This window comes from Symphalangus syndactylus, chromosome 3, assembly GCF_028878055.3.
Source record: "Symphalangus syndactylus isolate Jambi chromosome 3, NHGRI_mSymSyn1-v2.1_pri, whole genome shotgun sequence".
In the NCBI taxonomy this organism is placed as follows: domain Eukaryota; kingdom Metazoa; phylum Chordata; class Mammalia; order Primates; family Hylobatidae; genus Symphalangus; species Symphalangus syndactylus.
The window spans coordinates 9,088,129-9,112,128 of NC_072425.2; the positions used below are offsets into that span (position 1 = coordinate 9,088,129).

Consider the following 24,000-nt stretch of genomic DNA (forward strand, 5'->3'; position numbering starts at 1 on the left):
CATGCCGGGGCCGCTCTCGGGCAGATGTCTCTCCAAGCTGGGCTTGGGCTGCCCCTCTCCCAGGACTCCCGCCCGACCCTCTCCCCTTCCCAGCCCGTGGCTGTGGCCCTCACTTTCCGGCCCCCCGGCTCTCCGCCCCTCCGTGGGCATGGCCTTGGCCTCCCTGAGTTCTGGGGAGATGCCTCCCCCTTCCTGTCCCCCGGCACAGGGCGTGAGTCTTGGGAGACCTAATCAGGGCTTCCTGAAATCCGGGCTTTTCCCAGGCAGGCCGTGGGTGGCGGCTACATCCTCAGTGAGGCTATGGGGGTCTCACTTCCCAAGGAGGGGCCTGGGGGTGGCTTGGCTGCTGGCTCTTTTCTGCCCCACATAGAAACCAGGTGAATCTGCCCCATGTTCTCCCTCCAAACAATTATGCAATTTCCTGGTGTCGGGTGTCCTGGGGCTGCCATAACAAAGTACCACAGCGGGGAGCTTGAAGCAACAGTTCTGGAGGCCAGAGTTGACATCAGTGTCCCTGGGCTGAAGTCCAGTGTCACAAGGCTACGCTTCCTTGGAGGCCCTAGGGAAGGTCCTTCCTGCCTCCTCCAACTTCTGGGGACTCCAGGCACCCCTCGGCGGTGGCCACATCACTCCAGTCTCTGCCCCCCCCTTCACACGGCCATCTCCTTCTGCCTGTGTTAATCGTCTTTTTCTTTTTTCAGTTTTTCTTAAGGCAAGCTTGTTTTTGTAGTAAATACGCGTAACACAAACGTTGCCATTTTAACCCTCTTTGCCGCCCTCTTTTAAGGACCTTGTGACTGCGTTTTGGGCCAGGATGGCCTCCCCACTGCCACATCTTTCCCTCACTCGCCTCTTTAGAACCCTGCACAGCAGGTCCCAGTCCCAGGCTGCGTGCGGATTGGGACGGTCAATCGGGATGGTCATCCTTCGGCTGGTCTGAGAAGGGCCCTGGCGCGGACCCACGCCCTCTGGGTGGCTCTTTGCTCCCCTGCGGGCCCCACCTCTGTCCAGAGAATCCAGGCCAGCGAGTAGGGGCTGGAGGAGCAGTACCCAGGGGCCGGGATGCGTAGTGGCCTTTGGCATGGGGGACACCGCCTGGCCTGGTGCCACACCTCCCTTCAAAGGCACGACAGCACCACTAGGCACGGAAGAGGTCCTCCCCTCCCAAAGGTGACACACGGCTGGGCTCCCCCTCCCCATTCCCAGGTCCCTCTGGCTGGGCCTTGGCTAATCACTGTGAAGGGGGCCCTACAGAGAGTGGGGAAACTGACAGAGGAGAGGGAGAAAGAGAAAGAGAGAGGGAGAGAGGGGGAGAGAGGAGGAGAGAAGGGGAAAGAGAGAGGGAGAGAGGGAGGGAGAGAGAGAGAGTGGGAGTGGAGAGAGAGGGAGAGAGGGGGAGAGAAGGGGAGAGAAGGGGAAAGAGAGGGAGAGAGGGAGAGAGGGAGGGAGAGGGAGAGAGAGAGGAAGAGGGAGGGAGAGAGAGGGAGAGAGCGGGAGAGAAGGGGAAAGAGGGAGGGGGAGAGAGAGATGGAGAGAGAGAGAGAATGGGAAAGAGAGGGAGAGAGAGAATGGAAAAGAGAAGGAGAGGGAGGGAGAGAGAGAGGGAGAGAGAGGGGGAGAGAGAGAGAGAGAATGGGAAAGGGAGAGAGAGGGAGAGAGAGAATGGGAAAGAGGGAGGGAGAGGGAGGGAGAAGGAGGGAGAGAGAGGGAGGAAGAGAGGGAGGGAGAGAGGGAAGGAGAGAGGGAGGAAGAGAGGGAAGGAGAGAGGGAGGGAGAGAGGGAGGGAGAGAGGTAGAGAGTGAGAGGGAGAGAGTGAGGGAGAGAGGGAGGGAGAGAGAGAGGGAAGGAGAGAGAGAGAGAGGGAGAGACAGAATTAATTAGCTAATCATCAGGTTGGGGGCGGGACTGGGGTGAGGCCTCGGCAGAGTCTGATCTGGGTCCCCAAGGGGCCCCGTCCGTAGCAGAACTTGGCTTACCCGGGGTGCCTCGCTTTACCCTCCCAACAGGTTCTACCTACTGAGGGACCCACTGAGGCTTGGAACGGGATGGGGGTGAAGATGCGGCCCTGGCCACATGGCAAGCCACGGAAGCCAGGGGGAGCTCTGAGCTCAGACCCCTCCCCAGTGGCCACCCAAGACTGGGCTGGCTTTGCTCCCAGGGGGCTTCTGTCCCTGGGGGTCTGGCCTCATCCAGGTCCCTGGAAGGGATCTGAGATCCAGGGAAGCTCCAGAGGGTCCTGCAGGCTGGGAGTCTGCCCTGGGGGCTCCTGGCCCTTTACCACGTAGTGGTGTGCAGAGGGGCTGGGAACATCCACGCAGGCCCTCAGCTGCCCCTGCCCCAGCCCAGCCCCCAGCCCAGACAGCGTCCTGGCTCCTCCTGTCCCCTCCCCTCATCCCCCTGCCCCCACGACTGCAGGCCTTTCCCCAGTCCTTTGCTGGCCCTTTTGTGGATCAAGGTCAGGGGAGGATGTGGGGGTCTCTTGCCCTGACAGGCCCCTCCAAGCCCCCACAGCCGTGGCTCCTGGGTGGTGGCTGGGGAGGCTGCTGCCCACCAACCCTTCTTCCTCCCCAGACCCCTATTGCCCAGGTGGTTCCTCCTGCCAGACCTGGGCTCCCAGGGCAGGCAGGAGGGGGCCTCTTTTCCAGCATTTCGGCTTTCCAGCATATATTCAATCAACTTAGGACACACCCAGGCGAACCGCCCAGCAAAAGGACGGGGCTGTGCTGGAAACAGACTCTGTCCGCCTGGACCTGGCTGAGGGTCCCAAACCCAGCAAGGGCAGCCACAGCTCCATGTGGGAACCTCCTTAGTGGCCCCTGGGCCCCCCCAGCTTTTCTGCTGTCCCACAGTGACCCCTGCACCCTCCGATGTGTGCATCGGTGTCCTGGGGCTCAATACCACAAACTGAGTGCCCAAAACTGCAGAGGTCTCTTCTCTCCGTTCCGGAGACCACAATCCAAAATCCTGGTGCTAGCAGGTCCACCCTCTCCCGCAGGCAAAGGGGGTCCTCCGCCGTCTCCAGCTCCTGGTGGCCCTGGGCTTGTGGCAGTGTCGCTCTGATCTCTGCATCTGTCCCGGCGTGGCTTCTGCTCTGTGTCTCTGGGTTTGTTCCTTCTCTTCGTATGAGTCACCGGATCTGAGCCCCTGAGTCCAGAATGGCCTCACCCTTCAGATCCTCAACTAATCACATCTGCAAAGACCCTGTTTCTACATAAGGCACATTCTAGGGTTCTGGGAGGACAGGAATCTTTCGGAGGCCCTGTTCAAACACTATAGGGGACCTGGAGTACTCTCCACAGACCCCTCCTTCTGAGGTCCCCCCAGGCAGCTGTGTGGCCCTCGACAGGCCCCTCCCTTCTTAGGACTCCGTTTTCCTGTCTGTACAGGGAGGGGATTGGGAATTGAGCCACCAAGGGATCCTGGGCTGGGTTTGTCATGTGTCCACCACACACCCCCTCACGCAGCTGCCTCCTGTCGGGGGAGGGGGGGCGGGCAGGGATAGGCCCCGGCGCTGCTCCCACCAAGATTAACCTCAGGATCACATGGGGGAGCCCAGCACCCGCTCTCGTCGGGGGAGGACCCTGTCAGATCTGTTGTCTGCTAGAGGGAAGGTTCAGGGTCATCCTTGAAGCCAGCGGTGGGGGGCCCATCTGTGCCTGCAGGAGCCCAGACTCTGGCAGGGCAGAGGAAGCTCCAATCCAGGTGGGTGGCCGGGGCCTTCAGGTTGGGCCTCTCGGGGCAGCCCAGCCCGGCGCATCTCAGCCCAGCCGACCCGGCCGGAGCTAGGGATCCCAATGAAATACATGACACACCTGGTGAGGTTTCAATGTCAGATGAAAAATAATCGTCTTCAGTATAAGCACGTCCCCGATATTGGATAGGATACACTTCCACTGGGAAATGATTCACTGTTTATCTGACAGTCATATTTAACCAGGCATCCTGTGTTTGTATTTGCTGACACTCAACTTGACCTCTGTTGCATGACTGAATGAATGAATGCCTGCATACGTGGAGGAAGGAACAAGCAGACTGGCCACGCCCCTCGCCCAGCACTGGCCTGCCTGGATCCTGCAGGTGAGGACCTGGTTCTCCGGCCCCCACAAGGCTGTGCCTGCCCCCATTGGCCTGTGCTTCCCTGGGCGCTGCCTTCACTCTTGTTTGAGGCTCAGGGGGCTCAGGATGGGAGTGCACACAGGGCCCGCTGTCTCTACCCACCCACTGCTGCCCCCTGTACAGATGGTGCTCCCTGAGCCACCCCCAGCCTGGCCTCCAGGGATGAAAGGCACCCCATGGGGAGGACACGAAGTTGAGGCCCCTGGAGGCCTGACCCTGAGGCTGGCCTGGACTGCGAGGCCCTCGGTGCCCTCCCCCTGTGCCTCTCGAGCCTCTGAGCCCAGATCCCACAGTCAGCTCTTATTCAGGGGCCCACGATGGATAAAAATTCAGAGGGGAAAGCAGGAGTGCTGGGAGGAGGGCGTGGAGCTTCCCGGGGCCTCTTATGAAAACCTGGAGAGGAAGACACTGGCTCAGGGCAAAGGTGGCAAGGATACCCGGGCCTCCCCAGCCCACAGCACCCTCAGGAGAGTGGACGCTGGTCTGGGACGGGGCTGCCCTGAGCCATGGCGCTCAGACTGGATGGAAGAGGGGGTGTCCAAGGACATGAGGCACCTGTGCTAGGCCAGGTGCAGCCGGACACCAGGCCTGCAAGCCCCGAGGGATGGCCCAGCACTGAAGGCGGTGATGCCTTTGATGGACTTGGCAGACTGGCAGAATTGTCAGTAACAAGGTCCCTGGGACAGGGCACTTCCTGGGACAGCTCTAGATGCTCCGGAGGCCCACCAGGAGAGCCAGGGCCCCCCTCCTACTGATAGGGCTCTGAGGTCCCCCGAGCCCCGGGGTCCCTTCAGAGGCAGCATGGCCATGCAGCAGACACGTGGGCACAGCTGTCGGTCGCACAGGCACAAAATGCCCCTTTGGGAGCCACAGGCTCACGTGGTGCACAAGAACGTCCTGCCAGGGAGCAGCAGCCTCTCCTCCCCGCCTGCCACCCTGTGGAGCCGAGCCTCGGGCAATGGCAGTGAATGCCGGTGCTGGCCCTGTTCATGCAGGCGGCACTCCGTGCTGACCCCAAGATGGACAATACCTCTTGGAACAGGATGCGGGACAATTTCTAGGTACAGCTGGAACTCCTGACACCCCACCAACATTTTTGCTTTTGGGACCTGGTGGAGGGGTGACGGGTCACGGGACAGCTCATCCACCCTGCCAGGCCTCTGGGGTGCTGCCCTGCAGGCGAGCTCTCCAGCCCCCAGCTTCCTGTGCTCTGCAAGTTCACTGCCTTGGACAGCCACGCCCGTCACTGAGTGCTGGGGAGGCACAGGCAGTGTGGCCTCGACCTTCACTCACACAGTGGCCTGAGGCTAGAGGGGACCAGCAGGGAAGGACCTGATGAGTGCTGGAGAGGAGAGGGAAGCTGCACACAGGAGGCTCTCTCTAGGGACCTGGCAGACGCCCTTGAAGTTTAAGGAATTTGAAATGAAAGTGCAACTTAACCCCCCGGAGGATTTCCCATGACGTCTTTTGCAGCGTCTCCTTCTTTCCCTCCAAGCCTGCTCCAGACTGAATTGCGCCCCCCAGATTCCCTTGTTGAAGCCCCCACCCCTGATGGGATGGTATTTAGAGACAGGGCCTTCAGGAGTCGAGTAGGCTTAGACGAGGTCATGAGAGTGGGGCCTCGGGATGGGATCAGTGCCCCACAGGAAGAGAGCAGAGAGCCTGCATTCTCTGCCCCGCGGGTGCAGCGAGAAGATGCCATGTGCAAGCCTGGGAGCTGCTCTCACCGGGAGCCAGGTCTGCCAGCGCCTGGATCCTGGGCTTCCAGCCTCCAGAACTGAGAAATAAATCTCTGTTGCTGAGGCTGCCGGGTCTGTGGTGCTTTTCCATAGCAGCTGGGAAGACTGAGACGAGGCATAAAAACACTTACACCCATTCCATTTCAGCTGGACGCGCCGGATGATGGAGACGGAACACTGGAGGGAGCGCATTGGGAATTACAACCTGAAGCCCAAACGGATGGTGGCTTCCTGACGCGGAGGATGCCAGCCCCTCCCACTGGGCATCTGTGTTCTGTTTTACACTAATGCGGGAGGAATTTCATTTTGTGTCACGCACATGAGTCCCTGCGACATAGGCTTGGTGACGAAGCCGTGTGCCCTGTTGTGCCAGCCCCAGGGGTGGGACGGGGGATGCAGCCCCAGGGGACGTGGGATTCGCCCTCTCAGGGTCTCCCTGGATATCCCTGGGGTTTGGTTGGGGAAGCCAGAGCCCCCCGCTTAAGTCATAAAGATGCAAAGGCTGAGGACTGAGCCAGCCCTGGGCCCAGGGGTATCACGGACCCTCCTCCATGCCCCTGCAGCCAGGTGATGCCCCATAAGACACCGCTCACATGTGGTGGGCCCTGGTCACCGACAGCCTCTGTGGCCTTCTGGCCCTCCTGTTGATCCTGCCCACTCCTTGGCCACCCAGGGCTGGAGGCGACCCAAGCCCCTGGAACCCACCGTCGGAGGGAGACACAGGGCTAGGAGGAAGGTGCAGCCCACCCCAGGAGGCACAGTCTCCACAGCAGAGGCGTCACCTTCCCCCAGTCGGACTCAGGCCCACCTTCCAGGACCCTGCTTACTGGCAGGGAGCCCAGGAGACAAGGGTGAGCAGGCCCGGCCCCCAGCCCTGTCCACAGCCGAGTGGGGGCGACACAGGCAAACCCTGAGCTGGAAAGAGACTGGAAAAATCATGACGCGCAGTTCACTCACTCAGGACACCGTAAAGCACATGGAACCTGCCAGAACTTTCAGACACCATCCCGGGCCTTTCCTGCTCCAATAAACCAGACCTTGACTCAATCACGCAGGCGGCAGACCAAGGGGGTCCAGGAAAGACAGACAGGCAGCCCCACAGCTCTGGGATTGGTTCCTGGTATGCACACGGTCGGCACCCTCCCCCGCCCAGGAGTCCCCAGCCTGCCTGGGCCCCACTGGCCTGGCCAAGGCCATTTCTCAGGCTGGCTGTGTCCTCCCAAGCCTGTGGGTGTTTGCTCTGGAAAGGGACCCAGGGAGAGAAGGGCCAGGGGCAGGACTGGGATCCCACCTGGCCCCTCCCTGCCCTATCAGTATGCCTGCACACAGCAGGATGGCCCCGGGCAGAATGTTCAATATAACCACCCCCCACCTCACCACCCCTGGGCACTGAGCAGGCTGGCGTTTCCCTGAGCTCAGCAGCTCTGGGCAGGAGGCACGCCAGGGGACCTGGTGCTGGAGCGGAGTGGCTTCCAGGCTGGGGCTGGCCCAGCAGCTCAGGCTGAGAGTGTTGGGGGCCACTTCAGCCCCTTCTGGGGGGGTCCCCCAGTCCAGGGGCCACGCTTCCCAAACCCAGCTCCAGGCCTCTCCCACCCCAGCCGTCACCCTGCATGGCTCCCTGACTCCTCCTCAAACCTTCACTGCCCCTAAACCACCACTGCCGCTCTCGAACCTTCACTGCCCCTCTCGAACCTTCGCTGCCCCTAAACCACCACTGCCCCTCTCGAACCTTCCCTGCCCCTCTCGAACCTTCACTGCCCCTAAACCACCACTGCCCCTCTCGAACCTTCACTGCCCCTCTCGAACCTTCCCTGCCCCTCTTGAACCTTCACTGCCCCTAAACCACCACTGCCCCTGAACCTTCACTGCCCCTAAACCACCACTGCCCCTGAACCTTCACTGCCCCAAACCACCACTGCCCCTCTCGAACCTTCACTGCCCCTAAACCACCACTGCCCCTGAACCTTCACTGCCCCTTGGGCTCGGCCGTGTGTCCCCCATTCCCCACCCTCACCTTTGGGTCAGGCCTGGCCAAGCCCTTCCTCCTGACTGTTCCACCATTTCAAAGCTCCAGCCACACCTGAGTCTGTCACATGGGGACCCGGGGTGCTAAGGCAGGAGCAGGGTGCTGCAGGCGCAGCCCAGCCCTAGCTTCCCCAGAGCACCCCCGAAGGAGAGCCAACCTGTGTGCTAGGTCCTGCCCAGGCCACTCACGGGCCTTCACACAAAAACTCTGGGCTCAATGCCCTTCAGGGAGCTGGGGCTAGCTCCAGGTCCCAGATGTGCCTTCTCAGCTCAGGGTCCCAGGGTGGCCTTCGGAGAGCAGGTGGGGGTGGGGGTGCAGGCAGGACCCAGCCCCCAGCCCCAAGAGAAGCGGAGCAAAGCTCCCTCCGGAGGAAGGCTGCCTGGGCCCCCTGCTTCTTCAGCAGGAGCCGGGCTGGTGTGTGGGGGCAGGATAATGGGGGTGGGGAGGGGACAGGAAGAGATGATGGAGCCAGGAGGGCTGGGCAGGAGGAGGGCACTTATTGCAATCCCAGGCTTTTTGCAGAAGGGATGATTCTAGAAGGCCCTCAGCACACCCAGTCACCCGGGGCTCGAGGCACTTCCCCGATCAGCTGGGAAATTGTTCAGTTATTAAGGATGACAGATGAGGGCTCAGAGGGTGGGGCTGTTTCTAGAGACATCCCCACCGCACCCCCTCCTGCTTGGAGGCCTGGTGGGGCCTTCACCCTGTGAGAGAAGCCTCTCTCTGTTCCCAGCCACCCTGTCCCTGTGCGGCAGCTGGATTAACTGTGGGGTAGGGTTGGGTGAATGGAAGGGGTGCACCCAGCAGGGCCAGAAAGGGGTCTGGGCCGTCCCCTCCTTCTGCACCCATCCCTGCTCCTACGAGGCCACCGCTGGGTCCCTGCTGGCCCTGCCTGGCCCGTCCACAGTTGCTGCCTGTGGGGCCGGCAGGGGTCCACCCTCCACGCAGGCCCGCTGCCCCATGTTCCCAGCAATGCCGGGCCCTGTTTGTGGTCCACTTCTCAGCTTGTTGTGTGAAAAAATATTTGCTGTTGCTCAACTCCAGAGAACCAAGTCAAGTTCCGTTCTCTGCTGTCGGAGGAGCTAAGGAAACAGCCTGGTCAGGCCCCTCTGGGGCAGTGTTCTGACCCCGGGAGGCCTGCACTCGGGCCGGCCTTTCTGCAGGAAGGCGGCCGCTCCATTCCCAGGTGACCCTGGTGCCTGGGCCCCATGGCGGGGGGTGCTGGGCTCAGTTGGGGTGGCCCAAGGAGCCAAGGCAGTGGCCCTGGCCATGCTCAGGGACGAAGCTTCCTCTTGCCTGCCAGGAGCCCCAGCCAGTGGGCAGGGCCTTCCTGGCACCTCTCATGTCCTGCTTAATGCCTGGGAGTGTTGGCGACCCTGACGTTGCCTCCAATGGTGGCTTCAGTGGCCCCGGTGGGCTGGGTCCTGGTGCAGCATGGCGGGGGGCGGCTGCCTGCCCCACCCCTCCCCACTGGGACTCTTTGTCTGGAATCTGCCCCTTTGGAGAGATGGGCCTGTGGTGTGACAGCCCCAAGTATCCCCAAAGCATGCATCCCCCGACGCACACAGCATCTTCCTGGGTCTCAGTGCAGGGCAGGATGGAAGCCGCGCCTCCACTGCCACAGACCGGGGTCTGGGCAAGGTGCCCGGGACCCAGCTTGGGGACACTGCCAGGACCCAAGCCCTCAGGCAGCCCCTGTCCCGCTGGCTCCTCAAGCTGCCCTTTGGGGGCTGTTAACCCCTCTGCAGAAGAAGAGGCCAAGTCTGTGTCCTCCAAGGGCCATGATGCTCACTTAGGCTTCCGGGACACTCTCGAGAGCTGGCTCTGGCTGGGAGGGCCAGGGCCTCCCTCAGCTGCCCCAGGCCTCCCAGGCAGAGGGGCAGTGAGACTCTCAGCATGGCTCAAGGGCTCCAGATCCTGGGCGCAGGTGGGCTGTGGCTGAATGCTGCTCCAGGGAGCACCCGAGACACCATCTAGTAGGCAGTGGGGAGGGTCCACCCAGGACCCCATCGGGTCCCTGAGGCGAATGAGCTCCCAACTCTGCCCACTTCCCCGACCAGGCGGTACCGACAGGCTGGGTCATCCCCGCTGGGAGTGGCCTGCCCAGCAGTACAGCCTCCTCTGCCCACGTGGCCAGCCGAGCTCTTCCCAGCCCAAGGCCACAGGCGATGGAGGCTGTGGTGACTCACTGCCAGAGGCTCTACTCCCCGGGGAAACAGGAGGCCCGAGTCCTGCCCGCCCACCTGCTCGCTCACAGCCTGCCAGGGGTTGGCAGCAGCACCCGTTCCCCTCACAGAGCCTGCCCTGGGGTAGAAACAGGGAGGGAGTGAGGGGCACCGGTCTGTGCTGAGCCCCCACATTGAAACAGGGAGGGCGTGAGGGGCGCTGATCTGTGCTGAGCCCCCACATTGCACCTGCCCTGTGCTGGTGGTTGGGTCTCCCTGCCCCCCAACCTCTTCCCCTGGTGCAGAGACAGACCAAGCGGCACTTCCACCTTATCCAGACCTGAGACACCCCCATGGCCAAGGCCACCGTGCTGGTCCCTCAGGGGCCTGAGCGGAGCCTGTGCTGCCGTGTCTGGGCACACCAGCCCTTCCTTCTGCAGCCCAGGACCCCATCCCAGAGTCCCCTCCCCTTCACCTAAGGGCTCTCTCACCCAGAGCTGGCAGGCAGGTCTTGCTGGGCTCAGCCCTCTCAGACCTGGGCTCCCCATGGCCTCCAGACCCCCACCAGCGCTCCCTCCCGCATTCAGATAAGCACGTCCTCACACCTCACACGGCCCCTGTGAGTCACTGCGGTACACAGGAAGGGGGTCCCACCAGGCCAGGCAGACGACCCCGGGTCTCCACTCCAGGAGGGGGAAGGCATAGGCACTGGGGATGAGGAGGAAGATGAGGAGAGATGGGGTGGGTTCTCATGGCAGGTAGAGGCATCAGACCCCACCCCAAGCACCCAGGAGGGTCCTCCAAGCGGCCAATCCCCTCCTCCAGGTCAGCTTGGGGTTTCCACAGAGCCAGGGCTGGGGTCCCCACATGCGTGTCCTTATGGATAGGGGAGGGCTTGGGTGACCTCAGGACCCCTGGCAGCATCCTGATTTCCCTCATTGTTACCCACCCATTCCAGCATCAGGGGTCATGAGAGAGGCCAGGCCAGACTCACCCAACCCTGCCATGGAGGCTGAAGCAGGCCCCTTTGGGCAAATAAGTTTGAGGAAGAGAAACCCTTCAGGCCAGGCTCCCTGAGCTGCCTTTGAGAGGAGAGGCCCCCACGCTGCTGCTGAGACCAAGGAGCTTCCATTCGTGGGTGGGGTAAGTGGGGGTTCCCTGGGCTCCCAGACCTCTAGGGCACCCTCTCCTACATCCAGTCGAGGCAATCTCAGGAAGGCCTGAGTCCACGTGAGGAGTGGGTTCAGCTGTGCAGGGGGGTGGCTGGCGAGCTGGCAGGTGACTCGGGCAGAAGCCCCCAACTCACTTGCCCCTGCGCCCCTGGAAAGCTGCCCACTCCTGTACTGTGCCCAGCCAGCCTCACTGGCCCCCGCAGCCTCCACGGGGAGCCAGGCAGAGCTGCTGGGAAGCGAGCTGGAGACCAGCCGACCAGCAGCCCCCCCACCTTCCAGATCTCAGGGTGCCCAAGGCCACCATCTCCACCAGGCCCAGGCTTCCTCTCAGAGGTGAGAAGTGGGGAACCACTCTAAGAGGGAAGCTAAGTCCCCTCCCTGTCCCGTCCTATAGACACCAACACCACAGGAGCCAGGTCCCCTTCCCTCTCATCCTATAGACACCAACATCACAGGGCCAGGTCCCCTCCCATCCTTCACACACGAGGAAAGGTATGCAGCATAGCATCTCTGAGGCCATCTTGAGGGACAGCGCCACAGGACAGGTACAGTGACCACACAGCCCTGATCTCTACACCCCTGGCCACTCTCCCTCCAATAGAACTTCACTGTATACTTCATTTCCAACCAGACAGAGCAGGGCACTGGTGGCTGGCACAGATGCCCTGTACCCCATGGGCCTTTCCTGGAGAGGACCCACAGCCACGCACCAGCCAGCACACACAGCCACACACATCCAGCGGTCCACCTCCTAATACCATCGGCACACAACCCATGCGAACACTGGGCACAGCACGCCAAGGCCACTGGAATGCAAATCGGTGGCTGCCAGGGGCTGGGGGATAAGGGAGCACTGGGGAGTGAGTCCCAGTGGTAAGGAGCTTCCTTCTAGGGTACACAAATATTCTCGAATTACAGTGGTGAGGGTGGCACAATGTTGTGTACTAAATGTCACTAACGGTAAATTCTGTTTTACGTATTTCACCGCAATTTTAAAAAACCGCACCCAGGATCAGGGACTCATTGTGAAATCCCAGCTTCTCCTCTCCCAGGGACGGGCACGGTTCTCTCCAGGCAGACAGCGAAAGCCTCTGCTGTCCACTCCTGAACACTCAGGAATACAGCACTACAATTAGATCAACCACAGCCACAGGCGTTATCGAGTCATCTGGGAGCCCCAGGCACCATTAGGCGGATGGACACCACTTCCTGCCCAATATTGGAAGGATCTCCCAGGGCTGCTGTTTTCAAGAATTAACCAAGTCCCAGCTGAACAAGCACCTGAGGGGCTGGTGCTGGCTTAGAAAGATGTTGAGTCCACCGATTCCGCCTAGGGAAGCTTTGTGTGGCTCCTAGGAGAGCCTCCCAGCCATGCACGCCACCCTGGGACCAGCCTGGCTGACTGCCCTCTGCCCACACAGGGAGGTAAACTAAATTCTTCACCTGGGCATTTGCGCTTAGGTGAGCTCATTATTAGAGCACTGAGTTCAATAAGATAAAAAACCAGTTTAAAAGGCCTCTCTGCAGGACGCGCACTCCCTGATTCTGAGTGTTCAGTCCCCACTCCTGACTCTTGGTTCACACAACCCAATGTTATGGGAGGTCTGGCAGAATATTCCATTCCCCGCAGGCAGAGGGGTTTTAAGATCCCCTTTTTACAAATCTTCATGGTCCTGGTGGATACAGTCCCTAGGACTGACCCTAGTTACAAACATGATTTCTTTTTCAGCTGCAGTTTCAGCAGTAGATTACTCTGAAAGCTCAGTTTGTGTCCTGACCATTTTCAACCTCATGTACTTTGTGTGCCAACCTGAATAACTGCGTTGTTGGGGGAAACTGTGGATTTACTAGCTGAGCCCAGGGCTGGGTGGTGACGGAGCCCTGGAGACAGTGACAACTCCGACCCTGCCATACCCTACCCGCTGGAAGGGCAGCGGCTCCTGACCTGAAGCCCCCGCGGGCTCCAGCTCCACGTGAGTCCTCAGAGCACTTGCTTTCACTTGCAGGCAAAAAAGCGCCTCCCCGGAGCCTGGCAGAGCTAAAGTGCTGGGTGTTTACCCAAGACAGCTATTTGGGGAAAAGGAGGAGAGAAAAGCAACATTTCTTCCAGCTTCCTGCCAGCCCCCTCAGCGGATGAATTATTCCCATGGGCTCATCCTGTTGGTCCTTAACTGAAAGCCACAATTCATTTTGCCTTTTTAGCCCAGGAGATGTTGAGGGGACGGGGACACTGACTCGGAATAAGTGACCAGGTCACGAACCTGAAGGACACGCTCCCTCACTGAATAATTAATCAAGGACCGCTGCCTGAGCCTGGAGGACGCCAGCCCTCAGCCAGGCTGCGGGCTCCGCCACCGGGGCGCTTCCGGCCCTGGCTTGCCCCCAAAACCAGAAAAACTGGGGTGCTGGGGGCTGGGAGCAGACACCGGAAGGCCAGGCCGCCCTCCGCCTCCGCGCCCCAAGTCGGGCTGTGGAAGACTCCGCAGCTCCGAGCATCCCGCGCCCTCCTCCGGAGACCCCCTCCCGAGAAGATGCTTCCCATTGCCCCCACCCCCTCCGAAACTTCTGCGTCCCCAGAGGCCGGGAAAAGTTGAAGGGCGCCGGCGGCTGCGGGGGCGCGCGGGACCGGCCGTCAGCACCGCGGACAGCTCCGGGCGTGCGGCGGCCCCGGGATGGCGACCGCAGCCTCCCCGCAGCCCCTACCTGTCGTCGTTCTGGAAGGACGGGTCACCCAGCAGCAGGTCCCGGAAGCGGTAGCGCGGCGGCAAGGGCAGCACCTCCGAGTCCAGGTCGCTCATCTTGAAGCCGGCGGTGTCCAGGAGCGCGCCGTCCCCAGCGCAGGGCCGCCTGCGGGCACACGCCAGCGCCCCTCAGCCCGCGCCCGGCGCCCTCGCGGACGCACGCAGCCCCCGGCCCGCCAGGCCCGGCCCGCGAAGCGCAGCCCGCGGCCACCGCGACCCACCGGGCGGGCGGCCGGGCGGGGGCGGGCCTGGCGGCACATGCGGGCGGGGGCGCGCGGGACCGGCTGCGCCGGGCTGGGGCTAGGGCGGGGGCTGCGCAGGGGCAGGGGGCGGGGCTCCCTCCAAAGCGGCCCCGGGGCCTGGCAGGAGGTAAGGGGGACGGGAGCTGTCATGGCCAGCTCAGGGACAGGCGCGCACCACTCCTCCCTGATCCCCCAAGAGCCAGGATGGAGGCCCTCCCCCTGCTCTGAAGCCCCGCCAGACGCCTGCAACCCCTCCCAACTCCCAAGCTCCCCTCCCCGTCCCCAGGGTCTTTGCCGAGGCCGGCTGCTCAACCTTCCTTCATGGTCCAGCCCCAGAGACCCCCGTCTCAGACCCTCAGGCTGTTGAGGGGTGAGGGTGGAGTGACCAGGAGGCCTAAGAAGACACCCTTGTTTGCAGCCTCCCCAGGCGGAGCAGCTCAGCTCAGGTCAGAACCCCGGGGGGCTGCCAGGCCCTCTGGGCCCTGAGCTGCCCTGCCACTGTCACCAGGTGAGGGATCAAAGAGACACAGAGAGCTGGCAGCGCCGGGTAGGGGCATCGTGGCACACCGGGTAGAGTGAGAGGTCCCCTGGTGGTCTGCAGTTCTTGGGGACCCAGGCAGGTGTCTTCCAGGGGTCTTGCGTCTTTCCTGTCCCCGTGTCCCCCATTGAAGTGAGTTTTGGCTGCTCCAGAAGAAGCAGGAGCTGAGAGGCAGGGAGCTCCTTACCTGGCCCAGGCTGGCCCTTGTTCAAGGCTTCGAGGCCAGCAGGAGAGCAGAGGGGGAATGGAGGGGACTGGCTCCCTCACAGGCAGGGGCAGGAGGCTCTGACCACACCCAGCTCCCCATGCTGTGCCCGTAGGCCCTGCAGAGGCCACTCACTTGGAACACCAGGTCCAGGGAGGCTACAAAACTCTCTTCTCTCTCCTCAAGTTGGGAGGGGTGGGCACATTCCTTGAGCCCCCACCAGTGCCTCTCCTGTGTCCCCTAACCCTCAGACAAGCAGCAGGTAAGGAGCTATGGGCACCCCAGGCTGAAGCTGCAGGCAGCAGGTGCGTGCCCCAAACCCTGCTCCTCGTTCTGAGGTCACAGGTTCAACCCCCAGGATCTGGCAGCGTTTGAAAAATAACATTTTCCTAATTGCATCAGCGTAGCTGCATGTTTTTCCTTAGTCACAAGCTGGCTGGGCCATGGGGAGGTGCAGGCAGGCAGGGGAACCACGTGGCCAGGGGTCGGGGCTCTATTTTCTTGATTTTGTGCCTTCGTTACTGAAAGCCCCTTTCAATGGCAAAACCCCAAGAGACTGCCGGCGCCTCAAGCATGGCTGCCTCCTCCCGTCCCCGCCCCGTCTGCCGTTTGAGCGGCTCTGGTTCCTCCTCCTGGCCTCGAGGCCCGGTCTTGGCAGGGCCCATGGACAAGCTCAGGGGGGTTGGACCTTGGCTTGCTTCAGGGGTCACTGGGGGAAGGAAGTGCACCAGGAGTCCAGAGACCTGGCCCCACCCCTGCTCCCCAGATGTGGCCTGGGGAGGGTGACAAGGACAAGCTGCCCTTCCTCCCTCGGGAAGCTGCTTTGACACTTGAGTGAGCACATGGCCATGAGCAGGTGTCCCGCAGGCCTCCTGGCATCCTGCCTTGTTCCCCCCACAGAGCCAGAAATCTTGAAAATACTTGGCTGTTGTGTTGGCTGAGGGCCGGGGCTACAGGGTCTCTGGAAAGGTGCCCATCGCAGGAGGACAGCAGCAGAGCAGCTGCTCCCCGTGTCCTTGGGGTCTGGTTGAGACTTTTCCCAAGCAGGAAGGCCTACATCGGCCAGCTTTTTTGGGCACAAGGGGATAGGGGAGTTTTGGGGGGTCCGGTCCCTGCCGAAGCTGGCTCAGGTAGAACTGGAACACAACCCTGGCATAGCCAGACATGAGGACCCTGGAGCCCACCTTGAATTCTGCACCCCCTTTTCTCTTGCGCTCTCCTCCCTGTGTGACCCAAGTGGCCCTGGAGGACATCTAGGACCCCCAAGGCCACATCCATGATCTTTTTATTCTCTGAGTGACGGCTGTGCCAAATAATTACCAATTTCCATAAGAATTCTGTGTTTGGTGGCTTAAGGAAGGTGTCCATCTCCTCAGCCCTTACACTACTTTCTGGACAAGGTGTGGAGCTCAACCTGTGGGACTCACACACCCCTTGGAACCAGGGCTGAGGTGACGGGACAGAGCACACCCCCTAGGCAAGGCCAGGGGCTCGGAGCACCCCCTGCTCCTCTTGGGGACTCTCTGGGCTGTCAGCACACACCCTGCAGGCCCAGAGAGTGGCAAGAGTCCCGCTGGCATGAGCACGGCTCAGTCCTGGCCCATCAGTCCTGCTGGGCAGCCCCCGGCGAGTCACTTCACCTCCCTGAGCCTGTTTGCTCATGCGTGAAGGGAGATACTGACACCTGTTCCCTTACAGGACGACTGTGAAGATGTAACCAGACAGCACGCCTGAGGCACTCAGAACAGGGCCTGCACGTGAGTGCTTCAGCTACAGCAGGTGTAGTGTGGCCAGCAGTTTGGCTGAGCTCTCATGGACAAAGGCTATGACCCAGGATGGCCGGCACCCAGCGTGCCCCCTCCGCTCAGCTGAGGCCCATCAGAGAGCTCAGGCTTGGGACACTGACTTTTGGAATCCATCTGGAGAGGCCAAGAATGAGCAAGGCAGTCCACACCCGGGCACGGCAACAGGAAGTCCCTGTCAGCTGTTTGGTGCACACATAGTCACGTGCACTGACCCGGACAACCCCATCAGCCGGGAGCCCGGCAGCTGTGCTCAGTGCCAGCTGCCATGGACTGAGAGCCAGCTGCACGCCAGGCACCCTGGCAAGCCAGGTGGTGGCACGGAATCCTGAGAACAGTTTTGAGAAGCCAGGACAATCTCCATCCCTAGTGCCTGGCGAGGACAAGTGGCTCCTAGAGCCCAAGGAGCGTCCTGAGGTCCTGGCAGAGGCGCCGGGGTGGGGGCCAGGTCCCGGTTCACCTCGGGCTGTGCTGCCTTTGGCCAGATGGGGGGGCTCTTCTGATAGCCGGGACTGCCTGCTTCTCACTCCCCCTGCATCTGTCCCCGGCGGCCACGGAGCCAGGGCTGTCTGACAAAGTGCTTAAAGACAAGCTTCTCCCGCCAAAGGCCCGGGGCATTCCCGTTCCAGTTGGGAATGCAAGGCTGCCCGTGCCACCATAATGGAGGCTTTATCTGTGCACTGCTGTGAGAAAAAGGATAAAAGGAGAGAGTCATGAAGGGGGCTCTGTTTGGAGCTGAAATGATTACTTACTGGAACACCCAAGAGGAATCAACTGAAAACCTACCAGAGCAAACACAGAACCAAGTACGGCGGCCAACCCAGGAGCACCACGGAGAGGAAGAGCAGAGAGCCACCAGAGAAAGCCCTGCTTAGAGCAGGTGCAGGAGCTCTGAGCCCGGGCTCCACCCTGCCCCAAACCCACAGGGGCACACTGCATTCCCGAGAGATGGACTGGAAGCTGTTGCTGGCGGGAGACAGAGGTCTTCTTCCCGAGGGTCCAACAGTCCCTTCTCCAAATACACGGGTAAAGGGAATCGCCGCCAATCAAGAGCGCATCACTATTTTCTCAGAATTTGATGAACTGTTTCAAAAATTAATCCTGAAGAATATATGTGCAAGAACAGCCACAGCGGTTGTGAGAAGGAACAGAGAGGGCCCTCGTCTTCTCCTGCCAGCACTAATGTCCAGCCACAGCAGCTGACACTCTGCGGTCTGGCCCAAGAAAAGACAGAGAGCGGCAAGACACAGCAGAGTGCCTTGACCGGCTGAAACCCATGTTGGAATCCAGGCTTGAGAAAGGAGGCGGGGGGCACTCCTCGGTCCTATGGTATTGGAACGAGTGCAGCTCCACCTGTCCCGACTCAAGTCATGGTCGCAAATATCAGGAGGGGTGACATCCTTCCCATTGTGTTGATGGAGAAATGGAGGCCGGAGAACTTCAGAAACGCACTTGACCTTGTTCCTTATTTATCCTTGTTTATCACTTGTCCCCTTGCCTCGGGAGGGCCGGTGCTTGAACCCAGTACCTGGCTCCAGCCTATGCTATGCAACGTGTCTTCTGTTGGATAAAATAAGATTAGACTCCACGCTGCAGCCCCAAACCAAGCACAAGATGGAAAGAAAATACAGGGAAAAGTGTTCAGAGCTGAGAAGCCCTTTTATTTAATACACAAAGCCCAAAAATAATCTATTCCAAGAGGAATAGATTTATAAAAGCTTCTACATCTGAACAAAACACTGCTGTTTAACAAAAGACATCACTGGTAAAAGGAAAGAACAAGCGACCAACAGGAAGAACATATTTGCAACAGAATAATCACCAGAACACAGCCTGGTGTCTACAAGTCCCGTGGAAAGGAAAACAAAATCTGGCAGAAAACATGGCCAGGTGCGGCGGCTCACGCCTGTCATCCCAGCACTTTGGGAGGCCGAGGTGGGTGGATCACCTGAGGTCGGGAGTTCGAGACCAGCCTGGCCAACATGGTGAAACCCCATCTCTAGTAAAAATACAAAAATTAGCTGGTTGTGGTGGCACACGCCTATAATCGCAGCTGCTCGGGAGGCTGAGGCAGGAGAATTGCTGGAACCCAGGAGGTGGAGGTTGCAGTGAGCTGAGATCGCACCACTGCACTCCAGCCTGGGTGACAGAGCAAGACTCTGTCTCAAAAAAGAAAACAACTCAAAGGATGGATGAGTGAGGTTCAAAGAAGAGGAACGGAAAACAACGCACAAGTAAAGACAAGCCACCTAGCTAATAATTAGAGAGATACAGAGTTGGACGGTCTCCTGCGCCAGTGATCGGCTGTGGTTAGAGAACGGGGGGTTCTGCAAGCCAGGGCTCTTGTGTAGTGTCCCGCCGGGAGCAGTGGATTAATTACGATGGAATCGTGGGTCCTCTCCAACTTGGAACCTCTACCTGGGGACATTTTTGATCTGTGTCCGAGGAGGCCCAGGCATGGATTTTCATCACGGCCTCACGTATGAAGGTGAACACTGCAAACAGCCTGCACGTCCCTGAATTCAGGAGCGGCTGACAGCTACAGCCAAAACTGCTCTGTGAAGGCACAGGTCTCTGTGAGCCTGTGTTTAGCCCGCGTGGATGCATCACTACACAACCTGAATGACATATGATGAACCCCATTTAAAAACTAAACACGACCTCTTTCCACAGAACCCTAAAGAGGAGGTGGGTTTCTCTGGGCACCCAGCTTGTAGGTGATATAGAGACTGTCCCCACACACTGGCAGCCACAGTGCTGGGGGCAGGGTGGGGTTCTAGGGCAGTGTCTCACCCATTGTGCCTTGCAAACTGAATATATCCTGCATGACGGGTGCTATGGCAAACGGAACGGCTAAGGGCTAAAGACGTCCTTCCCTAAACTCCAGCATCACCAGGCCCTTATTTCTGCCCCCGGTTGGGGCTCAGAAAGAAGCAAGGAGCCTGCCTCTCAGGATCAGCATAGGAAGTCCTGGATAAAATGTCCTTTCCCGCAAAGACTTCTTTTAACATTGCTTGTGGCCCAGCATGGTGCCTCACGCCTGTAATTCCAGCACTCTGGGAGCCTGAGGTAGGCAGATCACTTGAGCCCAGGAGTTCCTGATCAGCCTGGGCAACATGGCAAAAACCTCCCTCTACAAAAAATAACAAAAGTTATCCAGGCATGGTGCCTGTAGTCCCGGCTACTCAGGAGGCTCAAGCGGGAGGATCATTTAAGCCCATGAGGTTGAGGCTGCAGTGAGCCATGATTGCGCCACTGCACTCCAGCCTGGGTGACAGAGCTAGATTCTGTCTGAAAAAACAACAACAAAAAAAGATTGTGACTGTCTTTGGCTAAGGGAATGAGGTTTCTCTCCTAAAATACATTCTTGTTCACACTCAGTTCAAAATTTCCAGGAGCTGGGTGAGCCATGTTTGACAGAGAAGTCAGGGAGGAGGGAGAGGAGCACCATGTAAGCATGTAAATACGCACATGCATGCTGATGTGTGTGTAAATGAGCATGTATGTGCATGCAGAGGTATGTGTATGAATACGTGCATGCGTGGATGGGATTGCATGCATACATGTACAATGTGCATGTATGCATACATGTACCTGGGCATATGTATGCATGTGCACATGTGGACATATGTGTGCATGCACATGGATCTGTGTGCATGTGCCTGTATGCGCGTAGGCATCCCTACCCCGCATCCAGGAGAGCCCCCCAGGCAGGCACAGCATCACTGTGATGGGGGCGTCTGAGTGCTGGGCTTAGCGTCCAGCAAGTGCAAAGCTGCAGAACCTCTCTGCTGACCATGGCAGAAAAACTCAATGCTTCCTTTGCACAATGATTACAAAGTCAGAACTGCTCAAGATGCCCAGGCAGCTGGGCAGGCAAGCGTCCTGGGTGACGTCTCTCTTTAGGGGAGGGGCTTCTTGCCCATGCGAGGGTGGCTGCTCAGCACCGTCTCCTGAGATGCTTTAAGATCCAAAGTGAAAGCTCAGAACACGTGGAGGAGCCGAAATCAAGCTGTAGATTTATCCAGACAGACTTCAGAGCAGCTTTCTCCCAGCCCGGAGGGTAGAGGGGAAGGCCAGCCGCACAGTGGACACAGGGGCCCCAGGCGAGGCTGTGGGGGCCATCACCCCTGGATCCGTGCCCAAGGTTGTCGGGGGAGGCAGAAGCCTGGGCTTGGGCCAGAAGCCAGGTGAGCTCTTCTGCTGTCCCCACCCCCTGCAGCAGGCAGCAGTGTGCTGGTCACTCAGGGTCAGATGGCAAGTCCATCTCAGGGTCCTGGGTGCCCGGGACCCTTGGCTGGTCCTTCTCACAGGCCACACCCTGTTCTCCAGCTGCATCAGCCCACAGCCCCTGCCCCCGGCCACGCTGTGGCTGCTGGGAGATGCTTGGTGACTGCACACGTCAGCTGTCAGTACCCTCGAGCTGAGCTGGCTGCTGGGGGCAATTGTGATCGTAGCAAGAAGCACAGCCTGGAGCCCGCAGGGGACCCTTGGGGACAGCCCTGCCAGGGTGGACAGCCTGAGGGTGGGGAGGCTGTGGTGGGGGCTGGACCTGGAGGAGAAGCCGCCCCTCTCCCACAGCTGTGGGAGGTACCACCATGCCCCTGCTCATTCCCCCAGAGAACTGTGCCAGGTCCCTGTGCTGGTCATGCTGAGCACCTGAGGGCTGGCATGGCCTGCAGGGGTGCACCGGGCCTTATCTGATCTTAATTTTTTTAAATTAATTTTTTTTTTGTAGAGACAGGGATCTTGCTATGTTGCCTAGGTTGGTCTCGAACTCCTGGCCTCAAACAATCCTCCCGCGTTAGCCTCCAAAAGCACTGAGATCACAGGCATGGCCCACTGTGCCTGGCCTTGGGCCTCTCTGGAAACTGAGGCACAAGTGGGGCTTCCGTTTCCTCAGCACCAGTGAACTCTGGGAGGGCTGGGCTGCTTTAGGGAGGCCGAGGCACAGGGCCCCTGCTCCATCTAGGGGCCCTTACCCTGAGCTGCCATCGTGCTCAGAAAATGACCAACTCACTGGCGCTCCCAATACCTGCCCCAGCCCCAGCCGCCTCCCTCAATGTGGCTGCAGTCAGGAAAATCCACTGGAAAGCCGCTGTGTGTGGTGGTCTGAGCCCTGGCTGTCTGTCACAGCTTGGGTCTGCCCCAGGCAAAAGCACTATTGGTGCCTGTGAAGCATAAGGACCCATTTCTGGCCCCTGGAGGGAGTCACAGGCAGATGGAAGCCCCCTTTGCCCCGCTTGTGGAGTGCCCCAGAGTGGCTACAAAAGAGGAGGCCTGTGTGCCTTTCCTGGGCACCAAGGGGCCAGCTGTGTCTCAGCCTCCAAGGCCTGAGTGGTGCCTGGCAGCACACAGGTGCCCCAGGGCGACGGTGCCAAGGAGGGGACAGTGGCAGCTGGCACACGCCGCACCCTGGCACTGTTGTGAGGGGGAGCCATTCCCACCCCTGGGGGCCGTGGGCCATGTGGCAAACATTAACACTGTGGGAATCTTTCAACCGGGCAATTCCACTTTTAAGAATCCATCTCAGGGAAGTCACTGGACAAATGCTTAGCTCTGATGTGTCGACACAGGCTGGTGCGTGACGAGGCAAAGACGAACTGGCCGGTGTGCAAGCTCCTGACACCAACACAGCTTTGTAAACACTGAGTATGTGCTGTCAGCATGGGCTCAACACAACCTCGTAAGGTCCATGCTAGCACTCCCATTCTACAGATGAGGAAACTGAGGCCCAGAGAGGTGAAGTGACTCGCCAGAGCTGACACAGCTACTGCATCTCACTGCTGGGATGGACCAACCTCACAGACACAGTTCCCAGAAGCTCCTCCAGGCCCTCTGCTCCTCCCGGGGCGCCCGCCTTGTGCCAGTCCAGACCCTGGTCCTGCAATGCCCTCCATCTCCTGATGCCCCCACCTCTGCTCCAGTGAGGCCACCCTCCTCTCCCATCTCCCCACCTTCCGCCCCCGATCTAGGGAGCAGCTGGAGGCCCCCTCTCAAGGAGGGCCTTTCCAGGGACCTACCCCAGGAAGCTCGTGGCCTCTGCCCTGCCACTGTCCCCTGCAAACCTTTTACACTTGCCAGTTGCTAGTACTGGTCTCACCTCCCTGGGCCAATCGCAGCCTGGCCTCAGTTCCAGCCCCGCTGGCTCACTTCCAAGTTCCACAGGTGGAAGTGGGTCTGGGTGAACATGGGTGGCCTTACCCACACAGCTGGGAGAGGTCCCAAGACATCTTTGAAAGATGCCCATTTAACCGGGCCTTGGCACCCAGCCACCTAGCACGGGCACACTGAGCCCAGCCTGCCTTTCCCCAGACTCATGACCAGTGACTTCAAGGTCACACAAGCTGGCTGGCGAGCCCCACATATCCTCCTCCAGCTCTCACACACGTGCCCACGTGCGCCTGCCTGGCTCACGGAGCGCCCAGGTTCACAGGCACACACAGCACTTGTTTTTGGGTACACGATACCCGTTCAGCATCCCTCACCCATGCAGGGCTGGGACACACTTGGACAAACTTTCCTGTTGCAGAGAAGCCTGGGATTTTTTGCAGGAGACACAGAAGTGCCACCCCTCCCAGGGCTGGTGGCACCTGGGGCAAAGCCTGCAAGTTTGCATCCCTGCGAAGCAGGACAAAAAGCCTCGGGGAGAGCCTGAGACGCCCCCCAACACCCTCCGAGGGCATGAGATGGCCCCACAGCAAGCCCCCGCTGCTGCCACGCCAGGCTCGTCCCAAGTCATTTTCTGTGTTAATCAAGAGCTCCGCATACAGTGGGTGAACCAGACCAGCACGCTTGGAGGCTGCCGGGTGCAAGGACACAGGCCACACCCAGGCCAGCCATTGGAACAGAAGCAGAGGCCCTCGTGGGGACCCCATCCGCTCCCTGCTCACTCACCTCTGTCCTCCTGAGCTGTTGTTACCGTGGCCATTCCGGGGCCACCGCAGACCCCTGAGTTCCCCGTGGCCCGAGCCGTCCCTCCTGCCGGCCAGCGCTGGGCAGTACCTTGGGCCCTCAAACCTTTCCCACGGGCCCTGAGCTACTTCTTGCTGCTAAAGGCACTGCTCCCTAATATGGGCCTGGAGGGCCGGCCAGGACCTTGGGCCAGGCATGTACCCTGGCAGGATGCCAGGGCCCGATCCCATCAGGGCCTAGAGGGTCCCAGGCCCGCCCTGGAGCAGGGCTGCTGGGAACTGGTATTTCCAGGAAAGGCCTGGCAGGGGCTCTGATGCGAAGAGCATTGGGCACTGGCCA

General features: G+C 60.1%; 1 protein-coding gene and 1 long non-coding RNA gene across 4 annotated transcripts in view; one reads left to right on the forward strand and one right to left on the reverse strand.

Annotated features, from left to right (window-relative positions):
* The window catches only part of KCNT1 (potassium sodium-activated channel subfamily T member 1), a 91,272-nt gene that overhangs the window by 64,742 nt on the left and 2,530 nt on the right, over window positions 1-24,000 (reverse strand). For 2 of the 3 annotated variants that reach the window (XM_055270408.2, XM_055270407.2), the window contains exon 2: window positions 13,922-14,065. The exons of the other annotated variant lie outside the window; for it this stretch is intronic. In XM_055270408.2, the coding sequence (XP_055126383.1) occupies window positions 13,922-14,065 (144 nt within the window). The remainder of the gene's footprint in view (window positions 1-13,921; window positions 14,066-24,000) is intronic. 3 annotated transcript variants of the gene reach the window in all.
* On the forward strand, window positions 451-7,445 carry LOC134736278 (uncharacterized). Its single transcript, XR_010120180.1, has 3 exons — window positions 451-1,170; window positions 2,007-4,077; window positions 6,003-7,445. It is a non-coding gene; the product is annotated as an uncharacterized lncRNA (long non-coding RNA).